Source organism: Mesoplodon densirostris, chromosome 3, assembly GCF_025265405.1.
Source record: "Mesoplodon densirostris isolate mMesDen1 chromosome 3, mMesDen1 primary haplotype, whole genome shotgun sequence".
NCBI lineage: Eukaryota > Metazoa > Chordata > Mammalia > Artiodactyla > Ziphiidae > Mesoplodon > Mesoplodon densirostris.
Genome location: NC_082663.1, coordinates 52,795,034 through 52,807,058, shown reverse-complemented (window position 1 = coordinate 52,807,058; position 12,025 = coordinate 52,795,034). Strand labels below are relative to the sequence as shown.

At 40.0% G+C, this 12,025-nt stretch overlaps 2 protein-coding genes across 3 annotated transcripts in view; one reads left to right on the top strand and one right to left on the bottom strand.

Moving 5' to 3' along the window:
* CWC27 (CWC27 spliceosome associated cyclophilin) overlaps nucleotides 1-11,753 on the bottom strand; it is a 240,632-nt gene extending 228,879 nt beyond the window's left edge. The window contains exons 1-3 of one of the 2 annotated variants that reach the window (XM_060092935.1): nucleotides 11,437-11,753; nucleotides 10,893-10,960; nucleotides 1,043-1,139 (exon numbers count right to left, since the gene is read on the bottom strand). In XM_060092935.1, coding sequence (XP_059948918.1) covers nucleotides 1,043-1,139; nucleotides 10,893-10,934 — 139 coding nt within the window. In that variant the 5' untranslated portion in view covers nucleotides 10,935-10,960; nucleotides 11,437-11,753. Of the gene's footprint in view, nucleotides 1-1,042; nucleotides 1,140-10,892; nucleotides 10,961-11,239; nucleotides 11,259-11,436 lie in introns of those variants that run through there. The other variant, XM_060092936.1, reaches the window with a different exon arrangement.
* The window catches only part of SREK1IP1 (SREK1 interacting protein 1), a 52,261-nt gene continuing 51,614 nt past the window's right edge, over nucleotides 11,379-12,025 (top strand). The window contains exon 1 of the mRNA XM_060092937.1: nucleotides 11,379-11,571. Coding sequence (XP_059948920.1) covers nucleotides 11,559-11,571 — 13 coding nt within the window. The 5' untranslated portion in view covers nucleotides 11,379-11,558. The remainder of the gene's footprint in view (nucleotides 11,572-12,025) is intronic.

Here is a 12,025-nt window from a genome sequence, read left to right as displayed (position 1 = left end):
CAAGGCAGACCACATAGCCAAAAAAAAAAAAAAAAAAAAAAAAAAAAAAATGTGACCTGAATAGAAAAAGAAGGGAAGAGAAAGTATTCCAAAAAGGCGAGGGAGGATATGAGAAGACTCGGGATATGAAGGAGGTATGAGTGGAAATGGGAAAGAACTGCTCAGGAAATAAAGATAATAGTCAACTGAAACCATGTGGTTATATGCAATGAAAAATTAAGTTGGAAAGCTAGGAAGCTAAGCTGCCTGAGGATTCAAATACCAGATGAATAAATGTGAGGGTAAAGAGATCAAAAATGAGAAAATGCAAGACCAGGTAAAAGGCAATTACAATCACGTTGGTGACAGTCAAGGCAGTATGGGGAAGAAACTGGTAAATTTGGTTTTTATCAGTTTAGTTGTAGCTGACAGTAGAAAATTTGAGTAGAAAAGTCCACTAGGCAATTAGATATGTAAATTAGAGCTCAAAAGAGGAGAAATGGCTGGAATTCTATATTTGACAGTCACTTGGTTGGAAGTAACCATTGAAGAGTAAAGACAATAGAGAACTAAAGGCAATCTTAGGGAACACCCATATTTAGAGGATGAAAGAAAGAAGTGAAAACAGCCATGGAGACCAAAAAAGATCAAAGTATTATTTGCTGAGATAAATATCTCTGTTAAAGACAAAAAGATTTTTAAAAAAAAGATATAGAGATTTATTGGGGGGATTTTTATCTCCTCTCTCCATTTCCTGACACACAGCTCAAGATGGTATCATTTATATCATCTCCCAGCAATCATTACCACTATTTAACACCAGTCTTCAATGTTATGGAAAAATACACTGCAGTTTATTTATTTTTATTTTATTTTTATTTATTTATTTTTGGCCGCTCTGTGCAGCATATGAGATCTTAGTTCCCTGACCAGGGATTGAACCCATGCCTCCTGCAGTGGAAGCACGGAGTCTTAACCAGTGGACAACCAGGGAAGTCCCTGCAATTTATTTTTTAATTAACAAAATTTCTCCTACAGAATAAAATTCAAGAATTATGATTACCTTCCAAACAAAGCTGAATGAAATTTCTGCAAGCTTTAGGAGCTTCTTTTGACCACAACTCTATGTCAATATCTCCAGCTGTAGTTTTCAATAAAACCTGTAGAAAGCATACAAAATCACTGTGTTAATTATCATTTTGCTTAATGATGAGTTGATTGGCTGCTTAACAAAGTATTCACTACTGAATTCTCAATTTTAAAATAAAAATTAGAAACTTTGCTTGGTTTTTGTTATACTCAAAAAATTTCAAATATTCAGTACAAGTCACTGTACATTTATACCTTTCAAATACCATTTTCAGAAATAATTTCGGCTTTAAGAAAAAATAACATATATGTTTTTGAATCACAGAAAAAAAACCTCATTCATTTAAAAATCAGTAATATAAACTTGTTTTAATTTAAAAAGTGTTCTACAGCATTTCTTCCAATAAAATTGGTGTAGCAAATTAAGAAATTAAAGAACAATCCCATGAAATGACAGCATTGTAGGACAATTTTACAATTACCTTTCAACATATAAACACTCTACTTTTTCATTCAAAATCACGCCATTCCTAATTTACAAAGGAACATTCTTAATCTAATTCTGGGTTGTATATTACTAAAATGGTGTGTCTTAAAATTACCGTCTACGGTAAATGGAATCCTTTTTTTTTTTTTTTCCTTTGCTGTACGCGGGCCTCTCACTGCTGTGGCCTCTCCCACCGCGAAGCACAGGCTCCGGACGCGCAGGCCCAGCGGCCATGGCTCATGGGCCCAGCCGCTCCGCGGCAAGTGGGATCCTCCCGGACCGGGGCACGAACCCGCGTCCTCTTCATCGGCAGGCGGACTCCCAACCACTGCGCCACCAGGGAAGCCCTAAATGGAATCCTTTGATAGCCTTCTTTCCATAGCTCATGAAGGCAGTTACTCCTTGGTGCAACCAGCCATCTTGCAACAACCAAAATCCCTACTGAGCCCACAGGAGGAGACAGCTTATAACAGTCTTATTAATAACCACAAATAACCAAAAAGAACGGAAAGTTCTAAATTTGAACACTGTGGCACAGGTGGAATCCAACTTCTCTAGTATCACTCCCCCCACACACTCACCCCACAGTGTGCCAAAGTAGATCAGTGTCAATCTGTAATCAATGGTCAATGATATATGACCATCATCATCACTTGTGCTATAATTGCCTTTCAGTTTCTGTTTCAGAAGCTCAAATTAATTGCCATAATTTATGTAACACTAATGAATTTATTGTATCTTTTTGGGTTTTTACTGGCTACATAGTTCTCTTACAATTACGCTCCATGGGGGTGGAAGAGGTGAAAATATCTATACTGTGGTAGCTGTTAAAATGGTTCTTAACCCATAAAGAAATATAAAAGAACTAAAAATGGGCTTCCCTGGTGGCACAGTGGTTGAGAGTCCACCTGTTGATGCAGGGGACGTGGGTTCGTGCCCTGGTCCGGGAAGATCCCACATGCCGCAGAGCGGCTGGGCCCGTGAGCCATGGCCGCTGAGCCTGCGCGTCCGGAGCCTGTGTTCCACAACGGGAGAGGCCACAACAGTGAGAGGCCCACGTACCGGAAAAAAAAAAAAAAAAAAGAACTAAAAATGCAAATGTGCATGATTTTCTCAATCCATTACACTTCCTCTACAAAAAGAAGGGAACATTTGTTGAGTGCCTTCCAGGTGTTAGCTTCTATGCCACTTTACATATCCTATCTCATTTAATCCTCACCTACAAGATAGGTATCATTACTCCTATTATACTTATGAAGAAACAGAGACTCAGATAAAGTAAATTTATCCAGGGTCTCATGGTGAACAATTTAAGCCAAAGGCTGTCTGCTGCAAAGCCCATGTCTTTTCTATCTCACTGTACTGCCTCCACAAAGTTCACCATAAATTCCACACTATACTGGAAAAAATAGTCCATCAAGCTCTAGGGCCCTGTCACATGTCGCAAAATAAATCCCCAAGTTACTCTGGTCAAAACCGATTTGAGTAGAGAAAAGTGCCTAAGTCAAAAGCATTCATATAGTGGTTGGACATGAGCAAGGCCTTCTAACTTGGCTTGGCATGAAACAATGCCCAAAAGAGATTCTCCATATTGAATGGTGACACACCAATCCAAGTGGATTCTTATTCTCCTGGAAAACATACATGTGGGATGCAAAATGAGCGGCTGAGTAACTCCCTCTACCTCAGATTGTATTATCTAAAACAACACTATGTAACATGTTTCGATTTTCCATGAGGCCTGATATACATACCAATCTTAGAAGTACAGTATACATAACAAATGTCCTTCCTACCTCATTGGATCCTTGTATACTCGAAATAAAGTTCTATTGTTAAAGAGAACCTAGACAAGTTTCCATATTTCCTATCCCCTGGCAACCACTAATCTACTCTCTGTCTCTACGGATTTGCCTATTGAACATTTCATCTTCAGGCATACCTTTGAGATATTGCAGGTTTGGTTCCAGACCATTACAGTGAAATGGATATTGCAATAAAGTGAGTCACATAAAGTTTTTGGTTTCTCAGTGCATATAGAAGTTATGTTTACTCTATATTGTAGTCTATTAAGTATGCAATGGCATTATGTCTAAACAAACAATGTGCAAACCTTAATTTAAAAATACTTTATTACTAAAAACTGCCAATCCTCATGTGAGCCTTTAGCAAGTCATAATCTTTTCCCTGGTGGAGGTTTTAAAATATTGCAAGAATTACCAAAATGTGACACAGAGACACAAAGTGGACAAATGCTATTGGAAAAACGATGCCAAGAGACTTGCTCTTGTATGTATAAGTGAATCACTTTGCTGTATACCTGAAACTAACACAACGTTGTAAATCAACAATACTTCCATTTAAAAAAACAACTGAACAACCAATGGATCATTGAAGAAATCAAAGGAGAAATAAAAAAAGTACCTAGGGACAGAAATACCACACACCAAACCTTATGGGATGCAACAAAAGTGGAAGCAACCTAAATATCCATCGAGAGAGGAATGGATAAAGAAGATTTGGTACCTATATACAATGGAATATTACTCAGCCATAAAAAGGAACGAAATAGTGCCATTTGCAGAGACATGGGTGGACCTAGAGATTGTCATACAGAGTGAAGAAAGTCAGAAAGAGAAAAACAAGTATCGTATAATATTGCTTACATGTAGAATATAGAAAAATGGTAGAGATGAATGTATTTGCAAAGCAGACAGAGAGTCACAGATGTAAAGAACAAACTTATGGTCACCAAGGTGGGGAGGAGTGGGTGGGATGAATTGGGAGACTGGGATTGACATATATATGCTACTACGTATAAAATAGATAACTAATGAGAACCTACTGTATAGCACAGGGAACTCTACTCCAATGCTCTGTGGTGACCTAAATGGGAAGGAAATCTAAAAAAGAGTGGATATATGTATATGTATATACATATATATATGTATATATATGGATATATGTGGATATATGTATATGTAAGGAGATTGAATCAGTAATCAAAAACTGCCAACAAACAAAAGTACAGGACTGGGCCTCCCTGGTGGCGCAAGTGGTTGAGAGTCCGCCTGCCGATGCAGGGGATACAGGTTCGTGCCCCGGTCTGGGAGGATCCCATATGCCGCGGAGCGGCTGGGCCCGTGAGCCATGGCCGCTGAGCCTGCGCGTCCGGAGCCTGCACGTCCGGAGCCTGTGCTCCGCAACGGGGGAGGCCACAACAGTGAGAGGCCCGCATACCGCAAAAAAAAAAAAAAAAAAAAAAAAAAAAGTACAGGATTAGATGGCTTCACTGATGAATTCTACCAAACATTCAAGAAAGATTTAATACCTATCCATCTAAAACTCATTTTACAAAGCCAGCATTATGCTGATAACAAAACCAAAGACACCCCCAAAAATGAAAATTACAGGCCAATATCCCTGACAAACATATATGCAAAAATTCTCAATAAAATATTAGCAAATCAAATGCAACAATACATTAAAAGGATCACACAGGATGATCAAGTGGGATTTATCCCAGGGATGCAACAGTGGCTCAACATCCACAAATCAACCAATGTATTATACCACATTAACAAAATGAAAGATAAAAATCATATGATCATCTCAATAGATGCAGAAAAAGCTTTGGAAAAAATTCAACATCCATTTATGATAAAAAGTCTCAACAAAATGGGTATAGAAGGAATGTACTTCAATGTGATTAATGTGATATATGACAAACCCACAGCTAGTATCATACTCAATGGTGAAAAGCTAAAAGCTTTTCCTCTAAGATCAGGGACGAGACAAGGGTGCCAACTCTACCCACTTTTATTCAACACAGTACCAGTAGTCCTAGCCATAGCAATTAGGCAGGACAAAGAAATAAAAGGCATCAAAATTGGAAAGGAAGAAGTAAACTGTCACTATTTGCAGTTGACATGATACTATATAGAAAACCCTAAAGACTCCAGCAAAAAACCATTAGAACTAATAAATGAATGCAGTTAAACTGCAGGACACAAAATTAATATACAAAAATCTACTGCATTTTTATACAGTAATAATAAACTATCAGAATGAGAAATCAAGAAAAGAATCCCATTTACAACTGCACCAAAAAAAAACCCCAAACAAAAAACCTAGGAATAAATTTAACCAAGGAGGCAAATTATCTTTAAAATATAAGACATAGATGAAAATATAAGCCATAGATGAACAAACTGAAAAAGACACAAAATAAGTGGAAAGATATTTTGTGCTCATGGATTGAAAGAATATTGTTAAAATGTCCATACTATCCAAAACAATCAATAGATTCACTGCAATCCCTATCAAAATTCCAATGGCATTTTTCACAGAACCAGAACAAATAATCCTAAACTTTGTATGGAACCACAAAAGACCCCAAATGGTCAAAGCAATCTTGAGAAAGAATAACAAAGCCAGAGGTACCATGCTCCCTGATTTCAAACTATGTTACAAATCTATAGTAATCAAAACACTATGGTATTGGTATAAAAAGACACATAGATCAATGGAACAGAATAGAAAGCTCAGAAATAAACCCACACATACACAGTTAATTAATTTACAACTAAGGAGGCAAGAATACACAATGGGGATAGGACAGTCTCTTCAATAAACTATGCTGGGAAAGCTGGGCAGATGCAAGTAAAAGAGTGAAACTGGACCACTATCTTACACAATATATATAAAAAAAACTCAAAATGGATTCAAGACTTGAATATAAAACCTGAAACCATAAATATTCTAGAAGAAAAGATAGGCAGTAAGTTCCTTGACACTGGCCTTAGCAATTTTTTTTTCTGTATCTGATCCAAGGCAAGGGGAACAAAAGAAAAAATAAACAAATGGGACTACATCAAACTAAAAAGCTTCTGCACAGCAAAGGAAACCATCAACGAAATGAAAATACAACCTACTGAATGGAAGAAGATATTTGCAAATTATATATCTCATAAAGGGTTAATATCCAAAATATAAAAATAACTTATATAACTAAGTAACATAAAAACAATTTGATTAAAAAAGAGGAATAAGGATCTGAATAGACATTTTCCCAAAGACATACAGATGGGCAATAGGCACATGAAAAGATGCTCAACACCACTAATCATCAGATAAATGCAAATCAAAACCACAAGGAGGTATCACCTCACACCCAATAGAATAGCTATTATTAAAAAGATAAGAAATAACAAGTGTTGTCAAAGATGTGGAAAAAAGGGACCCCCTGTGTACTGTTGGTGGGAATATAAATTGGTGCAGCTACTATGGAAAACAGTGTGGAGGTTCCTCAGAAAATTAAAAATGAACTACTGTACTAACCAGCAATTCCACTTCTGGGTGTTTACCCGAAGAAAATGAAAACACTAACTAGAAAAGATATATGTGCCCCTCTGTTCACTGCAGCATTATTCACAATAGCCAACATATGGAAACAACTTAAGTGTCCATTGATGGATGAATATAAAAAAGATACGCACTAGAATACCACTCAGCCATAACAAAGAAAGGAATATTGCCATGTGCCACAACATGGATGGAGCTTGAGAGTATTATGCTAAATAAATCAGACAGAGAAAGACAAATACCGCATGATTTCACCTACACATGGACTCTAAAACACAAAACAAGCAAACAAAACAAAACAAAACCTAGACTCTTAGATACAGAGAATAGACTGGTGGTTGCCAGAGGCAGGAAGGAGTGGAGGTAGGTGGGAGGTGAGTGGGTAGAATGGGTGAAGGGGAGCAAGAGGTACAAACTTCCAGTTAAAAAATAAATAGGTCGGGCTTCCCTGGTGGCTCAGTGGTTGAGAGTCTGCCTGCCGATGCAGGGGACACGGGTTCGTGTCCCGGTCCGGGAAGATCCCACATGCCATGGAGCGGCTAGGCTCGTGAGCCATGGCCTCTGAGCCTGCGCGTCCGGAGCCTGTGCTCCACAACCGTGAGAGGCCCTCATACCGCAAAAAATTAAAAATAAATAAATAAATAAAGAAGTCACGGGCGTGAAATATACAGCATGGAGAATACAGTCAATAACGTAGTATTAACTTTATATGCTGACAAGTGGTAACTAGACTTATTGTGGTGACCATTTTGCAATGTATTCAAACGTCAAATCATTATATTGTAACACGAAACTAATATAATAGTGTATGTCACATATACTTCAATTAAAAAAAACAGGGATAATAATATCCTCAGAGGTTTGTTGTGAGGACAAAATGAGTTATTATTATACGGACTGCTTAGAACAGTACCTGATAAATAGTAAATGCTCAAAATATGATAGCTATTATTGTTGTAAATATTATTCTTATAAAATTTTTTGACCACAGGAAACTTATTCCCAGTAAAAATAACACATATATGGTTGGGCCACCTTGTTTACCAGGTTTTCTTAATCTTTTAAGAAGATTAACTACTGAATTAAAAAAGAAGGCACATGGCTCCTCCTTTGGCCATGCATTCCCATTAGCCATAACTACTATGTCAAGCAGCAGTGGCTCTTTTTCTTAAAGCTCACAAGACAATACTTTGATAATAAAATGTCTCTTAAGAATAAATATATGGGTTAATATAAAATTTAGATTAAATCATCATAATATGTGGAGATTTCATTTTCAGTAGATAAGAAAATTTCTGTCAAGGGTTACATTTCGGTGCCTCATCCTCAAAGGCCAGAGTTATAACACAGCATATTTACAGACTACTGCCAGGGGTTAACCCCTGGTATAATGTGTCAATTACTTCCCAAGTTGATACTATACTCTTTGAAGAGAGAAATTTTGTCCCACATATTTGGAATATCTCTGAATCCTTTCAGTACCTAATGTAGCATTAGACAGTACAGCCACTAAACAAACATTTCATTAAGGAAACTTTTTATTACATCTGCTTTAAATTCCTTCCAGGCCAAAATTCTTGCCATGCTCTCTATGGTACAAAATTTTGAAGCCTCAATGTCTTCAATCAGTCTTATTATGCTGGAAGAAGTCCCAAACTGGTTTTGAAGGAAAACTTGGGCTATGCCTCATATTCTCCATCAGCCCAATTCTGTTCAGAAGGACAATATTCACCACAGTTTGCATACACTTATTTGCATGATTATTTCACCACGGTATATTTCACTCAACTTACTCTCTGAAAATAGGGACAATGCTGGTTTTTCTTTCCACTGTGTCCCTAAAACCTAGCATAGAGCCTGGCCCATGCTAGGTGCTCAGTAAATATTTGTTGAATGAAAGATTTCTGTTTAGGCACATATCTTTGTTAAAGCTTCTCATCTTTATGACCATGTTGAATCTTCCTCCACAGTAAAACTAAGTCTGCCCTTGACAGTAGAAGTATAACCTCAAACTCACTGATGCTTAATACTTCTCAGAAGTTAAGAGAAACACAGTATTAATTCATCTACCCATTCACTCAGTACATGTTTGAACTGCTGCTACCATGTGTCAAGCACCATTCTAGATATCTGTCTCTGCCCTCATAATGCTCATTCCATGGGCGAGAGTAGTGGAGGACGATACAACAATAAAAAATAAGTACTGAAAAAGAAAAAAAGTACTGGAGAAAAAACTAAAGAGGTTAAGGAGGCCAGGGAATGCTGGAAGGCAGGATATGAATGAGGTTTGCTATATTATAGAGAGTTGATAGGAAAGCCCTCTCTGCTAAAATGCCATTTGAGCAGGCTACAGTATACTACAGAAAGGAAAAACAAGTGTGAACTCCCTGCCTAGCAGGATGGGCAATGTATCCCATCTCTACCAGTGTTTATCAACTGGGGGTGATACCACTCTCAAGAAACATTTGGAAGTAAGAAGAGAGAGATATTCTGGGTTTTCACAATGATGTAGGTCAGGAGTGAGGAGGGGGAAAAGTGCAAACAGCAGAACTGAAAGAACTGCTCTGCCCAAAATACCCAGTAAGGGCTTCCCTGGTGGCGCAGTGGTTGGAGTCCGCCTGCCGATGCAGGGGACACGGGTTCTTGCCCCGGTCCGGGAAGAGCCCACATGCCGCGGAGCGGCTGGGCCCGTGAGCCATGGCCGCTGAGCCTGCGCGTCCGGAGCCTGTGCTCCGCAACGGGAGAGGCCACAACAGTGAGAGGCCCGCGTACCTAAAAAAAAAAAAAAACCCACTAAAATGTTTGCTGGGGGTATCATTTACAGCATTTTTGCTTTTGTTTTCAAATTGCTCTCACTGTGTTACAAAATGTAAATAAACAAGATTGCAACATAATTGTATCTGATACAAATTCAGTTTATCCTAATTCACCTCTATGCTTTCATTCTCATTTTATTTTCTCCATTACGCTGGTTCATCATATTTTGTGTGTGATATAGACTAGGTCCCAGTTCAAGAATTCAAGTGGGGCTTCCCTGGTGGCGCAGTGGTTGAGTCCGCCTGCGGATGCAGGGGACACGGGTTCGTGCCCGGGTCCGCGAAGATCCCACATGCCGCAGAACGGCTAGGCCCGTGAGCCATGGCTGCTGAGCCTGCGCGTCCGGAGCCTGTGCTCCGCAACGGGAGAGGCCACAACAGTGAGAGGCCCGCGTACCGCAAACAAACAAACAAACAAACAAACAAAAAGAATTCACGTGATACTTATTCCATTATTGACTCTGCCTCATACTGCATATAAACACTTTGAGTAGGAATTGACATACCTTGACCATCAAAATCAATCAGGAAATTATTCTCTCATTCTAATGTGGGGACATTTTCCATTCCCCACTTTCTCTGACAAAGACCAGCTCAAATGACACTTCATCCATGAGGCCTTTCCCTACTTTCCCAGTTGCTAACTTCTCAGTACTACCAAAGCAATATGCTCATCTCTCCATTAGAACGCCTACCAAACATATAAGGTTTTTCTTTTTGCCTGCCTCTCAAACTAAACCATTAGCTCTTCTAGGGCAACAACTAGGTTTTATCCATCCATCTTTATATCCCCAGCACCTGGTGCCTAGTAGGCATTCAATAAAGGATTGTAGAACAAACGGAGAAAGAGCGATCTCCAAATTAAGCAAAAAAAAGTCAATTTAAAAAATATACTTGGCTTTTTACCTACGACCCTAGAAAACGCCTGCAGAGTTAGGTTGAAGCCAAGTAGGGCCAGGAGGTTGGTAGATGGAGGAATCTCCACTTGAGGACTTTTTCAGTTATGTGCTTTCGATGTATATGGCTTTCAATGCAATCCTGTTCAGAGGCAGGGGTAAAGACAAGACTTCTAATCTCTTCCAACCCTAGGACCCCAGAATTCCTTTAATCAGTGAGATATCGCTTTGGGGAGCCCAGGTACCCTAGATGACGCTCACCTTCCCGTTCGTGGGAGGCTCCTGGATGTAAATGTTGCTCATGCTGGTCAGCGCTCAGGACTCTGCTCCTAAGTGGGGATGAGAGCGAACGGTCGATAACTAAAGCTGTCCACCTATCGGTACACGTTTCCTTAAATCGGGAGGTCGTGGAAAGCTCCAAACTGTCAAAATCCCGCAAGGCAGCGACACCAAACGCTCTCTTTCCCTAAAGCTAGTGCCTCACGGATGCTGCCATGTTGCTCCCGGACCCGAGCACCGCTAATCCTGAGAAGGGGGAATTCCAGTAGCCTCCAGGGAATCGAGAAAAAGATTATTAAGCCCCCATAGATTAATTTAATTTGTATTACAACTTTTAAGACGACAATTCGTAAGTCTTGGTGTTGTTTACTTCACTCCACGCGTGTGCAAATCCATTAACCCCTGGAAGCTGGCAGTAATGGTTCGGACCGAGTGATGTCTACAATACAATTCCCCCAGAAACTACAGCACCAGCTACTTGGTTCCGCTATCGACGGAGACTTTTAGGGCCTTCCCCGACTGTCACCTGGGTGCCGCGGCGCCGGTGGGAGGAAGAAGCCGTCCTAGCTGTGGGCTGTCCTCGCGGCCAGCGGGAAGCGAGCGCCCTCTCGAAAGCCCAGGGGTCCCGCGACCCCTCTTACCAGAGCCATGGCAGTTCCAGGTAAAGACCCAGGGTCTGGGCGAGGGAGGGAGCGGGTAGGGTAGGGTGGAGTGCGCTGGGGTAAGGAGTAGAGCTCAAAGGCAAAGGCGTTAAAATTAGCAGGTTCGCTTGGTTTACGGGAAAAAGTTTACAGTCCAAAAATAAACTCTGAAGGAAAGAGAGAAGGAAAGAAACTATCTCCCCCACTCCAGTCAAGCTCCCAGGGCACCGGATGGACCACAGGGAAAGTATATATAGGGTGGAGGAGGGGGAGGGGTGTTGCAACAGACTAGTAACTGTAGGCCTAGGAGGCGGTTGGCCGAGGAAAACTGACCTTTAAGTATGGCTTGAAAATAAAATCTGAGGTGGCAACACCTGCGAGCCCAAGTAGCCAGAGGCATTGTTTGTACTGGAAGGGCCGAAATGGGCGTCTGGCGTTCTACTTCTCTCTCTTCCTTGTTGTATGTAGTTGCTG